Source organism: Chrysochloris asiatica, unplaced genomic scaffold, assembly GCF_000296735.1.
Source record: "Chrysochloris asiatica unplaced genomic scaffold, ChrAsi1.0 scaffold00007, whole genome shotgun sequence".
In the NCBI taxonomy this organism is placed as follows: Eukaryota; Metazoa; Chordata; class Mammalia; order Afrosoricida; family Chrysochloridae; genus Chrysochloris; species Chrysochloris asiatica.
In genome coordinates this window covers 31,784,678-31,807,501 of record NW_006408525.1, presented here as the reverse complement: position 1 = coordinate 31,807,501, position 22,824 = coordinate 31,784,678, and the positions used below count along the sequence as shown (strand labels likewise).

Here is a 22,824-nt window from a genome sequence, read left to right as displayed (position 1 = left end):
AGCTTGACCCTCTGGAAGTTTGCTGTCAATGTATGGTTGCAGAAGATTTTATACTACCTGTAGTAAAACTTCAGTCGCATGGGATATCAATATTGTCCAATTATTTCCGCGTTCCATTGGGTCATCTCTCTTTGAGATGGGCACAAATACAGATCTCTTCCAGTCAGTTGGCTAGGTAGTTGTCTTTCAAATTTCTCGGCATAGATGAGTGAGTGCCTCCAGTGCTGCATCAATTTGTTGAAAGATTTTAATTTGTATTCTGTCAATTTCTGGAGCCTTATTTTTTACCAATGACTTCAATGCACCTTGGACTTCTTTCAGTATTACTGGCTCTTGATCATATTCTACCTCTTGAAGTGGTTCAACATCGACCATTGCAGGGAGTTCCTGCTCTCCGCGGGGGTGGGGGGGAACGACACGAGAGGATATGCAGAATCAGCGGTGATGAAGAAATGAATGAATACAATCAAAAGGCTTTTCAACTTGCTGTGCTGTCTGGCTGTTCTCTCCAGCTTCTGCCCTTGCTTCTGCTCTCTGCTCTCTCTGCTGTCTGCCCTCTGCCTTCTCCCTCCTGCTCTCTGCTTCTTCTGCCACTTCTGCCTTCTTTCTGCCTCCTGCCTCTTTCTGCCTCTACTCCTGCTCTCTTCTGCATCTGCTTCTACTTTTTTTCTGCCAGCCCAGCTCAGCAAGTCTTTATTTTATATACTTAAAATTACACAGTACATGCATTGAGACTTTTATCTTTTCTTGAATTATTACACAGTTAGTCGCAACATTCTTGCACCTGGTCATTAAACAACCTTAACAAGAATACTGTGTGATGTTCAGACTGACCTTCATGTTCTTTCCCAGTATGAGATAAAACTGTTTCTTCTTGTTTCTACTAAAAGATTATAAACTTTCTATCTATATAATGTGCTATTATTTTCATAATAAAGGTATTCATTAAATCACTTGGAAGCTATGCGGCATAAAGCCCAACCTGGCTACTTGCTGCAAGAAGTGTAGACTATAAAGTCAAAACTATCCTTCACTTGAGTTCATTATTGTCTGCTTATTTACGCAGGTGCTTATATGCAGGGGTTTGAGAATTCTAGCTAGTGACTGAATGTGGTGAGGCCTATGGGGGTAGGTCAGCTTGACTCTAATATGCTATCTGCTTTTGTGGCCTCACAAATGCATTTACTTAGGTTTTCTAATGAAAGGGAGTAATTTATACAATTTCTCTTTGTATTCAATCCACCAAGGCTGAAAGCAATTGCTGCTAAGCTAGTTTTTCCTAAGGTTTGTAGAATTCATAGTGAAAGGCTGTGAATATGGCCAAATTATGTATTTTTATAAGTAAAATTAAGATTACTCTATAGAGAAGGTAGAAAGCAACTTCTGAGAGCTATCTGTTTTTGCAAGACCACTCCACTATTTACCGGAACTGTGTCAAGTGGCAAATAGAAGCTGTCCTCTACCCTCATCGGCTCCCAGCAGACCATCTCTTTCTGGTATAGTGACTTTGTGTATTCATTCCATCTTCTTTTGATGTTTTCTGTATCATTCAATATTTTGCTCATAGAATCCTTACAAACCACAAGTCAAGGTTTGAATTTTTCTTAAATTTCCTTAGCATGAGAAGTGCTGAGCGTATTCTTCCCTTTTGGTTTTCTAACTCCAGGTCTTTCTTTGCACATTTCGTTATAATATTTGACTTTGTCTTCTCATGCTGGCCTTTGAAATTTCTGCTCTTGTACTTCCTCATTTCTTCCATTTGCTTTAGCCTCTCTATACTAGAGAGCAAGTTTCACAGTCTCTTCTGACATCTGTTTTGGTCTTTTCCTTCTCTCTTGTCTTCTCAGTGACCTTTTGTTTTCTTCCTGTATGATGTTCTTGATGTCATTCCACAATTCTTCTGGTCTTCAGTCTTTAGGTCTAGTGCATCAAATCTGTTCTTCAGATGGTCTCTAAATTCAGCTGGGATATATTCAAGGTCATATTTTGGCTTTCATGGACTTGTTTTAATTTTCTTCAGCTTCAGTTTGAATTTACATATGAGCAATTGATGGTCTGTTCCATAGTCTAGCCCTGGCCTTGTTTTGGCTGATGATATGAAGTTTTTCCATTGTCTCTTTGCACAGATGTAGTCTATTTGACTTCTGTGTATGCCATCTGGTGAGGTCCATGTGTATAGCTGTCTTTTATGTTGTTTAAAAAAGGTATTTGCAATGGAGAAGTTATTGATCTTGTAAAATTCTATCATGTAATCTCCAGCATTTTTTCTATCACCAAGGCCATATTTTCCAACTACTGATCCTTCTTCTTTGTTTCCAACTTTTGCATTTCAATTGCCAGCAATTATCAAGAAATCTTTATTGTATGCTGGATCAATTTCAGACTGAAGATGTTGATAGAATTATTCAATTTCATCATCACTGGCTTTAGTGGTTGGTGAGGAAATTTGAATGATAGTGAGATTAACTGGACTTCCTTGTAGGAGTTTTGGATATTATCATATCACAGACAGCATAGATTGATATGTTCTTTTTGATGATGAATGTGACATCATTCTTCAATTTATCATTCCCAGCATAGTAAACCATGGGCAATACCAGTCCATTTCAGCTCACAAATGCCTAGGATATCGACGTTTATGTATTTAATTTCATTTTTGACAACTTTCAGTTTTCCTAGGTTCATATGTCATATATTCCATGTTCTGATTATTAATGGATGTTTACAGCTGTTTCTTTTCATTTTGGGTTGTGCCCCATCACCAAGAAAAGATCTCGCAGGCTTTACTCCATTCATGTCATCACAGTCAACAGTAATTTAAGGAGGCAGCTCTTCCCCAGTCACATTTGAGTGTCTTCCAACCTGAGGGGCTCATCTTCCAGTACTACATCTGACAGTATTCATGTTTCAATATTCAATAATCTGGTGCTGACAGTGTCCCGCTGATGTTCATAAGGTTCTCAGCAGCTAAACATTCACAAGTAGTCTGTCTCTCCATCTTTCTAGTCTGTCTTTGTCTAGAAGCTCAGTTGAAACCTGTCCACCATGGTGACCCTGCTTGTATTTGAAATACTGGTGGCATAGCTTCCAGAATCACAGCAACATGCAAACCACCACAATATGACAAACTGACAGATAACTGATAGATTTTGCTCATAGAATCCTTCAATATTGCAAGTTGAGGCTTGAATTTTTTTCTTTAGTTCTTTCAGCTTGACAAATGCTGAGCATGTTCTTCCCTTTTGGTTTTCTAATTCCAGGTCACATTGTTGTTGTTAAATGCCATCAAGTTAGTTCCCACCCATAGCGACCCTGTACAGTGTTTCCAAGGAGTGGCTGGTGAGCTTGAACTGCTGACCTTGCTGTTCAAACTGATCTTGTAGTCCAGTGCATTAACTCACAGCGCCATACCAGACCTCCCCAGGTCACACAGCAACTCTGTATAGGGTTTCCAAGAGTGACTGGTGGGTTTGAACCGACAACTTTGCAGTTACCAGTTCAGTGCTTATCTAGCACCATATGCAATAAATGTTAAGTAGTATTAATATTATCGTTGAATCCCAGAATGACAAGGGCTTGTAATAAAATGCAAATGTAATAAAAACAACCTTTAAAACTTGTGAATAACAAGCAATTGTTGTTAAGTACCATGGAGTTGGTTCCGACTCATAGTGACCCTGTACAGGGTTTCCGAGGCTATAAATCTTTACAGGAGCAGAATGCCTCATCTTTCTCTGGCAGAACCACTGTTAGTTTTGAACTGCTGACCTTGCGGTTGGCAGCCCGACTTGTAACCATTACGCTACAAGCAATAGACCCACCAAAAACAGGTCCACTGGTTCAAGACAGATGACATGATATTAATAAAGACTCGGAGGTGGGGTGGATAAAATAGTTTTCTTCCTCATTTTCTTCCATGTCTCTTTACTAAGAGAATAATCTTCAACATGGGAAGAGTAACTGACACAATTCTGGAATAATAGGGGCCCGAGATAGATCTATAACATGCAAGGAGCGCCCTTCTGCTTTCCATGAGCTCAACTCTCTTGATGCCAGCTAAATGGATTTGAGAACTTTTCAGTGTGACTGTAGAGCCTCTACTGGTAAACTACTGCAAAGTCAGGAATCTGAGAAGGATGGAGGGAAATCAGAGATAAGCAAACATCACCCACGTTTGAGAGAAAGCAGATTCCAGAAACTACGGATTGGTAGGTCTGATGTTGATTTGTAGTCAGGGAAGTCTGGAGTCCTTACAGAAATGGCAGGTATTCCTAGTGGCCAATGTGCCTCATTCCCTTTGTTGATTGATTGGTACCTAGAGGCATGACATGGGTACTTATTTCAGCAAATTGCCTCATATAATCGTTCAGGATTCCTGGTGGCAAGATGAAGAACTAAGGGCTAGATTTAAAGTATGATTAGCCAAATTGTAGGCAACTTAATACCCATATCTGAAGACTCCAATGTGACTGGCACATAATATGTGCTCAGTAAATATCTGTTCAATTAATAAATCAGGTTGAAGGGAGTTTTCTGATAGGATACCCCAGGTTCATTTAACATTTTTTATCATTGATACAAACAGTCCTGGTGTGGCACTATGGGTTAATGCTCTGGGCTTCAAAGTCAGTTTGGACCACATAGTCAGCAGTTTAGGCTGATCAGTCGCTCCTCGGAAACCCTATCTACAGGGTAGATATGAGTCAGAACTGACTCCATGGCACTTAACAACATTATTGATACAAATAATGATTTATGAGTCACGACATCAAATCTGAAGAAAGTCAAACTTGGAGAACGTATGCATTTGATGACAAAAACCAAGACCCAAACTGAAGTCAGCAGGTTGGGCCAAAGCCTAGATAAAGAGAGACAAATGTTGGTCATTCATTAGTTCCTAAAAGCAGCTGCATAAATGGAGACGAGGGAACCCTGGCTTCCTCTCCTGTAATAAAAGGAGAGCTGCAGTTTTGAGGGCATCTCGAGTTCTATACACTTCTTTAGTTTGGCTGTCAAAACACAGCCAGAAGCTTAGGCTACACAGGAGGAAGGAAAGAAGAGGTTCCTCCAGCCATTAGTGTCGTTGGCTGCCACTGGGTCCCCACTGACTCACAGCCATCCATCCCACGGACAGCAGATAGAAACACTGCTTAGTCCTCTGCCAGCTTCACAACCCTTGGTCTGCTCAAGTCTATTGTTGTAGACACTGGGTATTGAGTTGTGGGCTCAACGGCACTAAACAACAACAGTGCTGTCGAATGGAGTCCTGGTATGACACTGGTCAGCAGTTCAAACCCACCAGCCACTCCTTGGAAACCCTACACAGAACTGACTTGATGGCATTTAACAAACAAGGCTGTAGGATAAGCTGAACTGCTAACTGCAAGGTCAGTGGTTCAAACCCACCAGTCACTCCTTGCAAACCCTATACAGGGTCTTTATGAATTAGAAGTGACTCAACGGCACTCAACTTCTTATGGGGCTCATCTCCCAACACTATGTTGAAGTATATTCTGTGATCAATAGTGTTTTGGGGTGGTTTAGCTAATTTTGGTAAGTACATCACCAGGTCTTTCTTTCCAGGTCTATATAAGCTTGGAAGCTTCTCTGGAACCTTTCCATGGATGACCCTGCTGGCATTTGTAGTACCAGTGGTATGGCTTTCAGCATCATACCACCAATGACACCACGGAACAGCAACTGGCAGGAGCGGACAGGAGCTGGTGGCGGATTTCTTTGAGCTACCACCAGTAGATAGGTTGAGATGGTATGGTAGCACCACCTAGTGGCAATACACAATAGCAAACAATGTATTGGCCAAATTGGCAAGGAGTTTGGACATCTGGGAGTCTACCTGTCCAGTGGATGGTAATGTGTAGCCACATCCTGAAAGAAGCCTTCCTGTGCAACCACTGGAGTAAAAGAGTTAAGAATAAAAAACAAAATAGAATGTTCTTAGTGGAGTGTTCCTCAGGACCAGGTGGTAGGCAAACAAGAGCTTCAAGCTCTTGGTAGGCAAATAAGAGGGGGCTGGAGGGGTGGGATTGTGGGATGACTAATAAGTACATAAGAGGTTTCTTTTCGAGGTTAAGAATATGGAGAAACTGGAAACCTCACACACCGCTGAGGAAAATGGAAAATGGTGCAGCCATTTTGGAAAAGTTAGGCAGTTGCTTAAACTGTTCAAGTTACCATAAGACCCAGCAAGCCCACTCCTAAGTAGATACCCAAAGAGAATTTTCCATTTTGTACACGAATGTTCACAAGCTGATGGTACATGGAGGGGATTGTAATCACTGTAATGATTTGTTAAATATAAAACTGTATGATTTGTTAAATCATAATTAGTTAATAATAATAACAATTAGTTAAATATAAAACTGGTCGTCTGCTCGGCAAACCTTCACTCAATTGACACACACACAGAAAAGGTAATGATGGAGAAACAAAATGTGGCATATCCTTACACTAAGCAGTGTTATTGTTAAGTGCCATCAAGTAGCCTCCGATTCACAGTGACCCTATATAGTTTCTGAGGAGTGGTTGGTGGGTTTGAACCACTGCACATGTTCTCCTTCCTAGAAGACATGGTGAGAGAAAGAGAAGGTCCCAGAATGAGGTGACAACAGTGGCTACAATACTGGGCTCAAACCTAGAAATAATGTGAGGTTGGCACGGGACCCAGCTGTCCTTTCTTCTGGGATGGGGTTGCTATGAGTTGGAACTGACTCAACACCACCTAACAAGTTACAAATTCTTCAGGCATAAAAGGAATGACATACTGAGCCATGATACGTTATGGGCAGAAATGGGTTACCCAAAAAACCTATGTGAGTTTACTAATCTGTAGTGAAGTTTCATGTTTCTCACTTCAAAGAAATTGTTCACTGATTAGTAAGTATTCACTGTGCTTGCTTACTGGATACTCTATCCATGTCAGGGATTGTACATTGAAAAGGAGGCTTTGAAACTATAGCCAGGTGCTGTAGAATTGGGAGACCGACACCCACCAGACCTAGAAGCAGAATCTTGGCTGTGGTAAAGAAACATGAAGTTTACTGCAAGCTTGGGTCAACAAAAAGAGGCAGACAGATACAGCGGCAGGAATGGGTTCAACCCTATCAACAGTGGGGATGGTACAGGTCTGGGCAGTGTTTTGTTTTGTTGTGCCTAAGGTCATTCTGTGTGGCACTGCAGGATAATGCGCTGGACCACAAAGTCAGTTTGATCCACAAGGTCAGCGGTTCACACCCACCGGGTGCTCTGTGGAAACCCTATACAGGGTCACTGAGTCAGAACAGACTCCACAGCACTTAACAACAAAGAGGTAAATCCAGGGAAAAGAGGTTAGCAGCTGCCAGGGACTGGGTGGGGGTGGGTGGGGGTGTGGGGGAGTGGGGGCCGGTGGGGGAGTGGTGGCTGCTAATGAGGACATAATTTCTTCCCGGGGTGAGAAAACTGTTGAAAATCAGATCAGTCATGGTGAGGGCTGTACAACTCGTATGAAAAGCTTAAGTAAGAATTTAGAAAAAGTTAGGGTAGGGCCAAACTGCTTTTTAAAGGAACATCCCAGCGGGATTCACACAAATGGACACATTAGCATGTATAGTGGTTGTTTGGTGGGATTAGAAGGTGGAGAGCAGATTAAGCAGCCCATACTTTATCTAGAATTAATGCTAACCAGTTTGTTTGTGGTCAGCACTGTTCTTCACTTAGACATTCCCCAGGGAAACACGAAAGCAAAACATTCCATGGACAGGCAACTGTTCTTCGCAACAATGAGGTAGGCTGTAGGATGTCCACGTAATAGCTAAGTAAACTGAGGCACAGAGGCTGAGTAACTGGCCTGAGGGGCACAGCCAGAATGTAAATATGGCTTTCTGGGACCCCAGCCTTCACTCAAAACTCCTCTATTCCAGTGTTCTCCACTTAACCCCAACTCATAAGAGCCAAGTCTTAGGGAGAGGCAGACTGGTGTGAAAGCACCATGAAACGTACCAGTGAAGGGACTGCTGAAAGCGTCAGGCCAAGACTGAATCTCAGAGGCTGTTTTCTGTACAAAGTGCCCGGCAGCCTTCAATAGACAGCTGGCTAAGATGCAGGGGAAAGAAAGAGTTCGCGACATTCAAAAGCAATGGCTGGCTCTCCTCCTTCCAAAGCAAGTTCTTTATTGTTCAACCACTCACCAAGTCTTTAATGAGGCCTAGCACTGCACGAGGTACATGGTACTAAGTATGATACAACAGTACACAACACAGTCCCTGCCAATTTGAGGCGTACAATCTAAGTATTTCTCAGGAATTACTCCATGGTAACAAATCACATCTGGACTTAGTTGCCAGTATTGCAATGAACATTCTTTAAAGGAAAATATTTGAACAAAAACATTACATTCCACTTATCATGGTATGAAATTTTTCCCTAGGTATGTCAATTTTCTTGTTATCAATAAGCAAGGTTTACCACTCCACATTCCCCCACCTCTGAAGTTTGGATACAGATATTTTGAGAAAGGAATTCAAGATTAAATAGTGGAAGCGCTTAGGTACAAATCTGGACACCAGTTGTCTGGGTAAGAGAGTGCTAGCTATGGAACGTTCTAGACCCTAGCGCGGCTCATTCTTACGAACACTCTGAGGACATGAGAAAGTACAAGTGCCGTGAGTTCAAAGACGTTATTGCCATCCCGAAGAGGGAGCCATGGAGACTGGTTTAGACTTGAGAGGCATTTTTCATAACAAAATTTAGCACCAACTTGGGGGCCACACCAGGGGCTACAGAGAGTCTCATTCCCCACATCTACCTCTGATTCTGGCACAAACCCTCAGAACTCACAGGTGTGTGTTTCTGGGAAACAGAAGCTAACCAAAACTCTAAGTTGGACTAAGATCACTATACAGGGTGCTGGTTCCATCCTGGGAGGGGCCCTCCTGCTTCCAGTTTAGCACATTCAGCACAGAGCGGAGAAGTGGGAGCAGCAGCCTCAGGAACCTGACCTGAGATGGCGACGCCAGGACACACACATGACCCGTCCCTCCCCTCACGTCCTTAACAAGTCCCTTCGCTCGACTGTGGTGCTCCGGGAAAGAGCTTTAGCGTCACCCTTGCTCACTTATCCAAATGGTCTCCACCCTAGAGAGACGAGTAAAGGGAGGAAAGAACTGGAGAATTTTCTAGTGTTAATGGAGTCTTGACACTCCACATAATGAAAACCATTGCTGATTCCTTTAAATAAAGCATGCTGAACCAGGAAGTCTGGGTGAAAATAGAACCGAGGGGAAAGTTCACACCTGCAGCAAACAAGGCCCTTTCCCTTCTGGAGGCTCATGGGCTATAAAGCCCTGGAAAAGAGCTGCCATTCTGGAAACAATGGGAAGAAAGAAAGAATTCCTCCCTTTCACCAAAGACCTCTGGCTGGCAGAGATGGAAGACACAGGGCTTGCCCACAAGCCTTCCACTCTGAACTCCTCCAACAACTGCGAAATGATCATCAAAGCGATTGAAATGGAAGGTAGCGTGTAAAATAGAACACTGGTTTTGCTTCAAATATAATACTGGTTTTCTTACAGCATGTATAAGGCACGGTGTGAGAAAGCCGCTCCCAGTCTCAGCCACACACCCACACTTGGCTCCTCACACGCACACACGCACACAGAAGAGGCCAGCAGATTTTGCCACAATGCACGGGGAATGGATCACGGCCAAATGATCACTTCTGGTTTTTGAGCTGGTTGGAGAGCCAGTCCAGGCCTTCATACAGCCCATCTCCGCTTGTGGCACAGGTAGCCTGAATATACCAGTTTCTCTGGCGGAGGGAATGTAAGCCAAGCTTGTCCGTTATCTCAGCTGCATTCATGGCATTGGGAAGGTCCTTGAGAGAGAATATTGGAAAGTCAGTTCATGACATTACATTCATATAATGAAATACAATCAATAAACAGCACAGAGTCTTCCCCATCTCAGCGGATAGCAACTCTACCCTTCCATCTGAATTTCTCTTTCTCAAACCCCACTGTCAGTCTGTAAGGAACACCTTGAAATGTATTCAGACGTCAGCTCATCAGGAAACACCCCCTCCTATGACTGAAAGTTGAAGAGAGCCCGCCAGTGGTCTAGTATGCTCACTAGTGACCATCCAGGTCTACTTATAAGTGGAGTGGGGGAAATGCTGCAATGAAGACACGGGCTGAGTATGAACATGTTCCACTGGCATGCTGACCTTGAGATGAGACAGAAGGGCTGGCTGGTCTAAAGATGAGGAATTGTGTGAACTCCTGAGCCCATGGGTACTGACCCAAACCCTGGGGGTTAGGGCCGAGAGTGAAGGGGCCAGCTGTTCTGAAGTGCCGGGAGGTGTGTGTGAACTCCCAAACTTGCAGCTGGTACCCATTTAACCTAGTTTGGATGGCTAGGGCTGAGCTGACCAAACCCAACCAGATGAAGATAAAGATGTTTGATGCTGTGAGCAAGTGTAAATTGCTGCAATTAGATGAATTGGACTTTTATTTATGGATGCAGTTGCTCAAAGTTCTAACTGAATTGGAGGTTCTTCAGATCAGGAACATGCTTGTCTCCTCAGTAGACTGGGTTGGTGTTGTTAAGTGCCAATGAAGTCATTTCCGACTCATAGCAGCCCTGTGAGCAATTCAGACATTGGCTATCAAAAAGGGTTGCTATAAAGGAATGAAGTGACTGGCTTACAAGCTTTCATGAGTGTGCTTAGTTTCAAAATAAGGGGGGTAAAGTAGAATCCCCACAAAATAGCTTTCTTCTTTCCCAGATGGGTATGGTGAAAGGTGGTGGGGGATAATTCTGAGAGAATTTTATGATTCAATTGTGAGTAGTTGTTAGCAGGATTAATTGTGATTGTCATAATTGTAATTATAGAAGACGTGTAAGTAAAAGGGGGGAGTAGTTAATCTTTCACTTCAGAAATAGACAAACCCAAGACCATCAAGAAGGAAGAGCACGAGTGGAGCATAAGATCCCTACCTAGAAAAGTGAAATCAGCAGAGACAAGGGCACAGAGCAAAGGCCCATGGACTGAGTAAAGCTGTGTGCCTGTGGGCAGGAGGCTTGCTTGCACAATGGGCCCTTTGAACATTTAAAAATATTGGTTTGGTTTTGTTAAAAAAAAAAAAAAAAATTCCTATTTCAGAGTCTGCCCACTTCTTACCACCTCCACAGCCACCACCCTGATGGGGCCATGGTAGCACCTCACTTGCCATCAGGTCCTAACTGATCTCACGGCTCTGCTGCCGCTCCTCTAAAACCTCTTCCCAACCCTGAAGCCACTCCCTCTCCCCCAGGGTAAGAGCCAGACGCCCTTCCGATGACCTACAAGAATGTCACACCCAGAGCCCTCCTAACTGCCCTGTTCAACCACATTTCACTATATTCTACAATATTCTTATTGAGTGTTTACAATTTATTATCGGTCACCCCCAACTAGAATATGTATCTTGTTCTCCAACCTATCCCAAGTGCTTAGAACCATGCCTGGTACCAGGTAAACTCAAATCTGATTGAATTTGAATTAAAGAACAATAGGATGTACTGATCTGGAAGGCCAAAGAGATGCTAAGTGCAAAAGCAGAATGCAAAACAGAACGCACAACATGATCCTCAGAATCTAAATATGTACACTAATCTTGGATATGCTAACAAAAGCAGAGAAATTTATATTTCTGGAACAAGATAAAAGATACATGTTTTAGCCTGAGGAGTAGAGCTAAATTTTGCCCCTGGTATTCTAAACTATGTGCATCTAAATACAAATTTGATTATTTTTCAAAGTCCCCTATGCTCACTAGTGAAACGCCAGACTGACGTCTAACATGAACAGTAAGGAAATGGTTGAGTGAATGACGATCCATCTGCCAGTCAAAATCATGACAAGCGAAAACTTTTGAAGCATCTGAAGTGACAAAGGAGGCTGCCACATGCTCTGAACAGTATGTCAACTACATAACAAACGTGACCACGGAGGCTGTGGAAGGAAACACACCGCAATGCAGAAGGGTGGTCTCAGCCTGCAGTAGTCCAAGTGACTACTTTCCTGCGCTTAGTGCAGCTGGGAGTCCTACGGCCAGACAGCGGCACATTCAGCGGACAGTCCCATGCTCGGCTCTCCTCCGCATTCTACTCATGCAGAGAGCCTCTTCTCTCTTCAGCAGGCCCTAGACGAGCAATCCCTGTTCCCGCTGCAGCTGCTGTTTCTAGAACCATGTGGCTCCCTCCCTCACTGCCTTCAGGTCTTCAGATGCCACTGCATCTGAGAAGCATGCCAGGGACTCCCCAGACCCATCCTGCCCCCTTACTATGCTTTCTCCATAACACTTACCATTTGACACAGTGTAGATTACATATTGATGGGCACTCCTCCCATTAGAATGTAAGTCCATGGACACAGGGACTTTTGTCTGTCTTGCCCACTGCTGTATTGCCAATATAGACTGTTTCCGGGTTACGCAGCATCTGACTTAGGGAAAACTCAACTCCGACTTGCCCTTTAATGTTAGGTAAATTTGTCCTCACTTTGACACCACTGGGCTAACCCAATCATCTTCACTTGCTGCACAGCAAGCTTCTGAATCATTTAATGATTTTCAATCATTAAGAGGCTTCGAGCCTTTTCTTTCACTAAAGTAAGATTAAGCAAGAATCATATACACCTGTCCTGACCCACTTGCAAATTCCACTTAAAAACATAAAGACACAGGTAGGAACAGATCTTATTCATAAACCAGGGACTTTCTGTACCTAAAACAATGCCTGAAACTTTGGAGAAGCTCAATTAGTATTTACTGAATGAGTGAATATTAAACACACTGAAAAGGAGGTCGAGGGAGGTTACGGTAGAAGCTGGGAGAGGAAGGGAGACGATAAAGAGCTGTATTTTCAAGTGCGGCACCTGGGGGTAAATTTCAGCCCCAGTATTCCGAAAGCCAACAACGTACCTGCTTATTTACAAACACCAATAAAACTGCATCTCTGAGCTCATCTTCTGCTAACATTCTGGTTAGCTCTTCCCGGGCCTCATTGACCCGCTCTCTGTCATTACTGTCGACCACAAAAATCAGACCTGGAAAACAATCACACGCATGTGGGTAAACTGAACCTGCAGGTCAGTCCCTACAGCCCCACCCCGCCCCAGCGTACATGCTTGGTTTCACTGGAGGCAATCAATACGGAAGGGAGGAGCCTGTTGTACACTCCACTCACCTTTCTCAAAGCAATTACCCCGTTCATCAGACTAACAGTACCACACATACAGAGAAAAGTTAGGCTCATTTTTAATCAACTCATGTCCACACCGGCGATGTAAGATAAGCTCTGGAACATAAGGTCAGCAGTTCAAACTCACCAGACACTCTTCGGAAACCCTATACAGGGTCGAGATGAGTCAGAATTGACTCAGCAGCACTTAACAACAATGTCCACACCAGAGACAAAAAGGAGATTTTGAAAAAAAAAAAAACCAACAAATTTTAGTATACTAAATCGCATTCAGAGAGGTAGCTAGACACAGCAGCCAAAATCCCTGAACAGTTTCTTCAACGTTCAGAATTTGATTCCATTTCAGTTTGTTGCTTTGCACTAATTCACCACCACTCTACTTTAAGACAAAGCATAGTAAGCCAAGTTTCATTTTCACCATCTCTAAGCTGTGACTTTGTCCCTATGTGTGCTGACATGACTGAACAAGACTCGCCCCACAGCAAACCTCAAAAGTTAGCAGTCAAGGATGGGTCCCGGGTCTGCTTCTGGAGGCTAGGTCTAGTTCCAGAGTAGGAAGAGTTCCCACTGAGGCACCAACAATGTGTCAGGTACCACGCTCAGCACGTGACACATTTTCTCTACACCCCACCATACCCACTGAAGCTCACAGAGGGACCGCCCAAGCTACAGCACCTGAGAAATGCCAAGAGCGAGAGCTAGCTGGGCAGGCCAAAGGCGGCACCTGAGTGCAAGCTGCTGAAACCTTCATAGCCCTCGTCACTGCCACATGGGCTGAAGGAGAGGAGGAGAGGTCACAGGATTTCCAGCGGGGGCCCAACAGGTGCCCAACACACTATCCAAGTGCAGGATGGGGAAGGCTCACCTAGCAACTGTCCCTGTGACAACAACGACAAAAACAACTTAGCTACCAACAGTCCTCTGAGAGACAAAATGGATCTGGCTGCCCCAAGACTTCACCTGAACCTGACTACCACCGTACTGACTACCCTGAATTAAGAGAACTGTTTCTAGTCTGAAGCTTCTTTAAGGACAATTACCTGTAAATGTACACAGGAATGAAAGGTGACCAGTTTTAAAAGGGGAGAAAGGACATACATATCCATACCTGCTTGGATCTGCACCAAGAGGAGTGACAGCAGCTCTGTTTCCAGGCTACAGAAGCTAACACACCTACTCTAGTCTCCATCAGTCAAAACTTCCTAGGAATGCTACCTGGTCAGCTCTAGACACAGACCAATGAGGGGTTCAAAAAACAACCAGGATGGCAAAAGAGTTAGACACCACACCCTGTGAAGACTGACGGATCTTTTGCCTAGAAAAGGACTAGTGGGACCCTCAGCTATTTTTAATTATATGACAAACTAGGCACCTCAACTTGTTTTGAATCACTGTATAAGGCAGATTGAAGATCAGTGGGCAAAAACGATAGGAAGTCAACATAATAGAACTGAAGGTGCAGAAGACGCAGTGAGTTCTGAAGACGGCATTTCTTGTGACTGGAAATAGTCACATCTTGTTAAGGTTAAGCCGCAACTAGTGGAGACACAGCAGCAGAGACCCTGGTAGAAAGCACAACGGGATGAGAAGACCTCAGTTCTCTTTGAAAGTAAGATTTCACGACTACTGTTAGGGAGGAAAGCAGTGTTGGCCCTCTGCCTTTTCCCGCCCTTTCTCAGGCCTATAGGTAGCTGGATCAGGAGCTGCCCAGTCCCCAGACAGGAGCTCCCACGGCTTCTGCATGTTTGGGGCTTACAAGTAAGTCAAACCCACATCTGTTACATCAATAGGATAGAAAAATGAAAAATATACAAGCAACACCTCCCACCCCACCCCACCCGCGCCCAACATTTGGAATACTGGCAGAAGTTCTGGATTTTGAATACAGCTAAGCTAGGAAGGTCACCCAAAAATCCACAGAGATGCTTGGTTTCCAGGAGAAAACTCACCAATTCATGCTGACATATGAGGGAGCTTCAAAATGTTTGTGGGAAAATCCCCATATTTTTTCGCACCATTTTTCTATGAACTTTGTGAATCCCCTAGTATTATCCCTTCACCCTTCCTAATAAAAATACAGGCTTGTAGATTAGGTCCTCTACTTCTATACAGGTCCTGACCTCAAATCCCCAAACAACCGACCATCGAACTGACTACACATTTGAACTAGGAGAACAGTTTCTAGTTTAATGGCTGGGAGAACCTCAGATTCTAGGAGACTAAAGATTGACACACATTAGTTTTTACAGGGGAAGAGGGAAGACAGAATGATATTCACAACTGTTTTATATACATAAACTTCTTTCTAGACAGATATACCAAAAAGACAAGTGGTTGTCCAGAGGACAAATGGATACACTGCCTAATATAACAGAACCTACAATCAAGGAGAAAACTCCACATGGAAACAAATGGACCATTTTATACATCTGATTTTTCATAAATAAGAAATTATACCAATAGTTCAAATTCTAATCTACACAAGTAAAATCTACACAAAGCTAAATGTCTTAATAGCAAGTCAAAAGCTATTACCAATTTCTGTGACATTCAACCTGCAGACAATTAAAAGTGTAAACAGACAGTCTTGACCTTTGGGAAATTGGCCAAAAAATTAAGGCAGCATCAAAATTGTTCATGGAGATGTCTAGACCTGCCACAGGCAACATATCCATCCTTCAAATCGCTCCCTTTGACTTAATTTCAGAGTCTAATTTACCTATCTGGATGTCCAAAAGTACAGCCAGCTCCCCGCTGCCAAAAGAGCAGTTATTGAGATGCAGTAAAACTTAGGCTCATTATGAAAAGAAAATTGAAGAGAAAAAGGCATTTCAACTTGGTAATTGAATATGGCAATTCTGACTAGGGTAAGCAGGAATCCTGCCACAGGGCAAGGTCAAATCTCCAACAATCTCGGCGCCCGTCTGCGTGCCTACTGCCTTCCAGCCACAGAATGAAGCGTTTCACATTGTTACCTTGGGTGTTCTGGAAATAATGTCGCCACAAAGGTCTGATTTTGTCCTGGCCGCCAACATCCCAGACCGTGAAGCTGATGTTTTTGTATTCTACTGTCTCCACATTGAAACCTAAAGTGGGAAGAAGGGGGAAATGTTTAAATAAGAATTCTTTGGTTGAGCAATTCAAAATAATTACCAACTAACACTGGCTAGTACTTTTCATTTACAAAGGAGCCGTGGTGGCACAGTGGGTTATGCACTGAACTACTAACTAACTACCTACCACAGCCAACCACTCAACAGAAAGACAAGGCTGTCTGTTCCCCAAAACATTCCGTCTTAAAGACCCTTTAGAGCAGTTCTACTCTGTCTTGTAAAGTAGCTCTGAGTCAGAACCGACTCGACAGCAGTTGGCTTCATCATAAAAGAGCTTGCTAGTCTAAGATTTGTATCTTACAAAATTCAGTGTGTTCGTCAGCTTGCTCCCCCATTCACCAATGTCTCACTCTTCTCTGCGCTCACCCACGTACTATGGCCACACACCTCCCCTTCCCTTACTCTCAGGAATCAGACCTTACAGCTTACTTCCAAGCAAACTGAAGCCATCTGATAGGACCAACTTCTACGTCCAACACACACTGCAGACACCTATTTTCTCCTTGCCTCTAAGGATGATGGAAGGAGCACCTTGGCTGTCTGGTGCTGGATAAGGACTAAGAAGTAGAAAAGTGTAGATCTGATTAATCTTCACATTCTGGAGATGAAATCTGTGCTTATTTTCATCCTTCCACTTAAAGTCGAACTTCTCCAAGAAGTGTGGCTACTTTCACCTCTCCTGCACGATGCTGTGACGGCCCTGGCTTGCTCATACGGCTGCACTCAGTGAGTCAAATACAATCGGAGCCGGGGCTCTTTCTCCAGGTGGGCTTTCGTCTCCAAGAGCGTGTCATATGGTAGAGGCAGTGGTCCCAAAGGACAAACTCCAAGGCAAAAGGGATTGCCAAGTCTTTGCTAGAATGACATTTGCACATGTCCTAATGGCCAATGCAATTCATAAGGTCTAGCACATCGTCACTATGGGAGAAGTTTGCACAAGGGAACACATACTGGGGATACAATTTATTCAGGACCATTAGTTTTAAAAATCTGTCACAAAATTCTATATTCAATTCATTCATCAAATATATATTGGACATATGTACCATGTTGTCATTGTTGTTGTTGTTAGGTGCTACTGAGTCAGTACTGATTGATAGTGACCCTATATGGAGCTTGTGAGGCTGTAAGTCTTTACAGTAGTAGAAAGCCTCATCTTTCCCCCACAGAGCAGCAGGTGTGTTTGAAGTGCTAGCCTTGTGGGTGGCAGTCCAGTGCTTAGCCTACAGTGCCAGCAGCACTCCATGTACCACGTGCCAAACATTTTGCTAGTCCCTGGAGATAGTCAACAAGACAGCCATGATTCCTGTTCTTATTTGCACTGTTGTGAGGAAGAGAGACGAGGATCAAGTATTACAAACGTGCTGAGAGTTAACAAGATGTTCAGGTTGCTCTGGGAAATTGTAACTGGGACAAACCAGTCCAAGAGGTCAGAACGGTTTACCATTTTTGTAAACGGAAATGAAAAGAATGAGTTGGCATTAGCTAAAGCAGGGAGGGGCCCAAGGAAGAAGGCAGGAAAACATTCCAGAGAGGAAATGAGACAGAGTTATATTGTCTAATGAGACATATTGTCTAATGCAAAGTCAGTTGGCAAACAGCATGCACATAATTTGAGAAAGATATTCCCCAAAATCTTAGTTATGTGTTATTTTTCATTTCTTAATTTTTGTCTGTATGAATGAAATTATAGAAGCATGTATTATTTTTATAATTGTAGAAGACCAAATAATCTTGCCATTTTCATGTTGAATTAATGATTTTTTTTAAAATGTAGGCATTTAACATTCTCCATCTGGTTTCTTCCTTTTTCAAATGTTACAATCCCTGAATCTATTAAGCACATTAGAAGCTGAAAGGCAGCCTAAGGGCTTTGAGCTTCTGGTTCCTCGGTTTTAAGGCAACACCAACAAAACTATTGATGCTCACTTGTCATCATCTGTCTTCACTCAGAAACTCGGCTCTAGAAGTAGTTCATAAGACAAAAGTTGTTATTGTTGTTAGGATCTATCAAGTGTGTACCAACTCACAGCGATTCCACACAAACAGAACGAAACGCTGCCCGGTCCTGTGCCAACCTCACAATTGTTGCTACAACTGAGCCCTTTGTTGCCATCATTGTGTCAGTCCATCTCCTTGGTGGTCTGCCTCTTTTTCACTGATCCCCCACTTTACCAAGCATGATGTTCTTCTCCAGCAACTGGTCCCTCCTGATATGTCTGAAGTATGAGAGATTAAGTCTGGCCATCCTGGCTTCTAGGGAGCATTCTGGATGCACTTCTTCTTGGATTGGTTTGTTCTTTTGGTGGCCCAAGGAACTTTTAATATTCTCCTCCAACACCATGACTCAACTGCATCAATTCTTCTGTGATCTTCTTTATTCACTGTCCAACTTTCATAGGCATATAAGGTTACTGAAAATACCATGGCTTGGGTTAGGCACAACTTAGTCCTCAAACTGACACCTTTGCTCTTAAACACTTTAAAGAGGTCCTATGCAGGCTTCCCGATGCAATACGTTGTTTGATTTCTTGACTGCTGCTTCCATGAGTATTCACAATGGATCCAAGCAAACAGATCTTTGACAACTTCAATCTTTTCTCTATTATTCTTCATGTTATTTATTGGTCCAGTGGTGACGATTTCTGCTTTCTTTACATCGAGATGCAACCCATACCGAAGGCTGTGGTCTTTCATCTTCAACAGTTAAGTATTTCAAGTCCTCTTCACTTTCAGCAATTATGCAAATGATACAACCTTCCTTACAGAAAGCAAAGAGGACTTAAAAAAAGGCTAAATAAGTTCTGTCAAAACTGCCTTTGCAAATCCCCTACATAGCCCACAAAACCCAGTAACAGTCTGCATAAGACTAACGCAACCAGATTTTCCTCCTGCCCTGAAACAAGTCAGTCTCCTCTGTTGGATGCCAGATCAAGTGATTGGCTTGAGCCAGAGTGAATGGGGGAAAAAACTATCCTGGACTCACATGCGGTATGGAAAGACGCTTCCATGAAGAGAGGTCAACTGGAGCAGAGACTAAATGAGGTGACTGCAGATTCCCAGCTCAGGCTCCCGGTGGATCGTGGACTGCCAGAGGAATGGAGGACATACATGTCCCCATAGTTCTGGCTTTTGAATTTTCAAAACAAATTTCATTGTAGTGAAAATGACCAACTTTCTATCATTATTATTTTTTTTTTTTGCCAGGCAGATGTTGTTAAATTTGCTTCACCTAAATATGTTCCCACGAGTCCCCTTGATACCTAGAATTGTGCTACAGATGCTGAGGACAGTCAGGAAAGTATATATAACCTGGTTTCTGTCCCCTTGAAATTTATGCCCTAAGGGTAGACAGGACTTTGAAAAGGGAATATCCAATACTATAAGAAACATGTAAGAGTGTAACACACCGAGTGGTAAACTGGCCTAGCCACAGGTCATTTCCTACCTATTGTGGGGATGGTGGTCACAATCTCTCCCAGCTTCAGTTTATACAGGATGGTAGTCTTTCCAGCTGCATCCAAGCCCACCATCAGAATTCGCATCTCTTTTTTCCCAAATAGACTTTTGAACAACTTTTCAAAGACGTTTCCCATTGTAACTGATTTCTGTTACCTAAATGAAAGAAAAGGTACACCAAGTAATATGTACATAAACTACAAGTCTCTAGGAGAAGTGAGAGCAGTCCCGGTAGCGTAGTGGGTTACGAGTTGGGCTGCTAACCACAAAGTCAGCAGTCCCAACCTACCAGTCCCTCTGAGGGAGAAAGACGAGGCTTTTTGCTCCTGTGAAGATTTACAGCCTCAGAAACCCTATACAGGGCCACGATGTGTTGGAACTGACTCTACAGTACACCATCACCACCACGACCACCATTAGAGGTTGCTCCTGTGAAAAAGTTTACGTACAATTTGGCCAATAAAGAGTAGTGATGCTGGCATTCGGAGGCAAAGTCAACTAAGTCTTTTGATGTCTTCCAGAGAATTCTTTTTCCACTGCAGTATCCCAATGGGACATGTGGAAGCAGAGTCTCAGTGCTCAAACCTCACTACCACGATGGAAGCTGGGTTTAGTCATCCTAAGCACAGAAGTGATGCCACAACAAATACGTCAGCACCTCCTTCTGAACACTCCTCAAGTAAGAATTTAGGAAGCAGAGAATCATTTAATTTTACACACTGGGAAGCAAAGTCATTAAGGCAAGTTCAGGAACAACATCCCTGAGAAATTTAGTAGATGCCTTTGGCTAGCCAATAATATCAACACCCAGAAAAGAACCTAAAAGGTTTCAGAGGTGAGGTGATAAAGCATTAGGAGACTGTACTGCTAAGAGAGAAATAAAAAAGACTTAACTGCCAGAGTTGAGAAGAGGCCACAATATCCAATATTCTATTAGATGGACCACTACCTTATTTGTAGTCAGCTTTTTCAACTTCTTACTGAAGCACAATTTACATATAGATACAAATATACTTGGTAACTGTAAAGTTTGATGAATTTTCATCAACCAATTAGGTAACCAGATTAAGAAAATAAATGATTACTAACAACTCAGAACATCTCCTATGCCCCGCAACTCCCCACCCAATCACTATTTCTCCCAAAGGGTAAGCCCTACATTGACATCGGACAGTTTTTAGTAGGGTCAGACACTGGACTATAAGGTCGGCGGTTCAAACCCACCAGTCACTCTTCAGAAACCCTATACAGGGTCACACGACACTTAACAACAGTATAAATGTTCAATAGTTTGTTTTCTGTAAAATGCATGCTGCGATATACACAAGAAAGCAGTGTAGAGTCTACTAGCTTTGTAGAAATTTACTAACAGGTTATACTATTTGAAGCTTGAGTTTGCAGTGCTAATTAAAAGTAGTACTATGCCTACATCTCTAACCAGACTCTTGGAAAAAACTAGACACAGAGGCCTCAAAATATACACCCTTGTTCCAAAGGCCACGGTTTTCTTTTGAAATTGCAGACCAAGGAACACTTCCCTCCAGAGCAGGGCAGGAGGAAGATGGCACGTTCTCACTTCGCCCTAATCCTGGTGACCTCCAAAAGGAGATCATCAAATGCCAGAGCCCCACTTCTGAAGCCAGGTCTCCCACAGCGGCCTGACATCAAGGATGACGTCCAAGCACATTCCATTCCCCTCCCTAGGGCAGCACCTAGACCGTTCAGAACTGAGGGGCTGATCAATGCTTTCATCATCCATGTCGAAGGCCATGCATGGCAACACTCAAAAGCCTAGAGGAGAGACACACTAGAGGTTCTTTGTATCCAAGAAGACAAATCTCAAGAGGTAAAGGAAGGAATATGCTGGGGGAGGGAAGCTATCTATCCCTTAGATGTCAACTGAGGCAAATGCTTCGCCCGATTGCCCACCCCTCCAGCCGCACTTAGCACGCCCCTCTGTCCTTTCAAGTCTCTCCCTCAGCTACAGCCCGCTCCCCTGGCGGAAGCGCCGTGGTCTCCGGCCCCTCCGAGCCGCCGGTGTGGACCGCCGGGCCCTCTCCGCACACAAGCACCAAACAGCCATCAAGGAGAAACCACGGCAAGAACTCAAGGGCACGAACGCGGGCAGGTAGCCATGGCGAGGGTCCGCAGCGGACACGCACATCGGAGTCCCCGGGGAGGGTCTCCGAACGCCCTTCCTGCCGGGGAATGGGGTAAGCGGCAAGGCCTCACGGAACCCGCCGAGCCTCTTTCGGTACCTCTCAGAGAAGGGACAGCGGGGTCCAAGCCCTTTCCGAAGATATCCAGCCAAGTTCTAAGCACCACCGCCCCTTCCCTTCAGCCTGCAGCTCACCTGTCCCGGTTCTAAGGATACCTACACCGCGGCCTCTAGGATTCCGGCTCCTCTCAGCAAAATGGCGACAGGCATGGAGGCAGGAACAGCAACTAACCAATCACCCACAGCCCTGTAAAGCTTTCGTTCCAATGAGCGTCACATTTCCTGAGTGACGACACTTTCTGTCCAATGGTAAGAGCAATAAGGGTATGGGAGAAAAAAGACCCGCCCCTCGCGACCTAGGCGACGGCACGAAGCTCTGGAAATGCCGGATCCATCTTCCAATGACAGCTCACTGCGTTTCGGCGAGCCACACCTACATGCCCCGCCTTAAGACCAAGCGCGACCAATCAGAAAAGTAAAGAATTTCCGATTTGCTCCGCCAATCAACAAGGATAAATCCCAAGGATTGAACTAACCCCGGGAGCTTTTGGACCAATTGGTTGAGGCTTGTGGGTGGGTCCAAATCCATAATGATATTTAAGGAAAATTGCTGCCGTTGAGCTAAAAGTAGAAACTAGTTTTGGGACGTGTTTTGTGTAGGAAACATTCAGACACTTACTCAGAAATTAAGCATGAGAAAGGTTTCCTGTTCAGTCTGAAGACAGACTCTTGCTCTGCCTCTGAGCAGATTTTCCAATTGGGAAAAACACTAGCCACCTACAAATTTAAGATGTT

General features: G+C 43.8%; 1 protein-coding gene across 2 annotated transcripts; it reads right to left on the bottom strand.

The window, feature by feature from the left end:
- Nucleotides 1–9,709: 9,709 nt before the first annotated feature.
- Nucleotides 9,710–19,948, bottom strand: LOC102824763 (ADP-ribosylation factor 2-like). Of its 2 annotated transcripts, none has more exons than XM_006833532.1 (4): nt 19,801–19,948; nt 16,215–16,325; nt 12,960–13,084; nt 9,710–9,871 (listed from the first exon to the last, which is right to left on the bottom strand). In XM_006833532.1, the coding sequence occupies exons 1-4, from the start codon at nt 19,946–19,948 to the stop codon at nt 9,710–9,712; spliced, it is 546 nt and encodes a 181-aa protein (XP_006833595.1). The 2 variants fall into 2 exon arrangements, with proteins under 2 accessions (XP_006833595.1, XP_006833596.1); XM_006833533.1 differs by having other exon boundaries at nt 9,710–9,841; nt 12,987–13,084.
- Between the last annotated feature and the right edge of the window lie 2,876 nt (nt 19,949–22,824).

Bases quoted from the DNA above. Each gene is read 5' to 3' on its own strand.
- LOC102824763 (XM_006833532.1), bottom strand. From the start codon at position 19,948: ATGGGAAACGTCTTTGAAAAGTTGTTCAAAAGTCTATTTGGGAAAAAA. The intron at 16,326-19,800 runs GTAGGAAATGAC...TTCCCACTTTAG, and splicing joins GACCACCATCCCCACAATAG to GTTTCAATGTGGAGACAGTA. The intron at 13,085-16,214 runs GTAACAATGTGA...ATTGTTTTCCAG, and splicing joins TTATTTCCAGAACACCCAAG to GTCTGATTTTTGTGGTCGAC.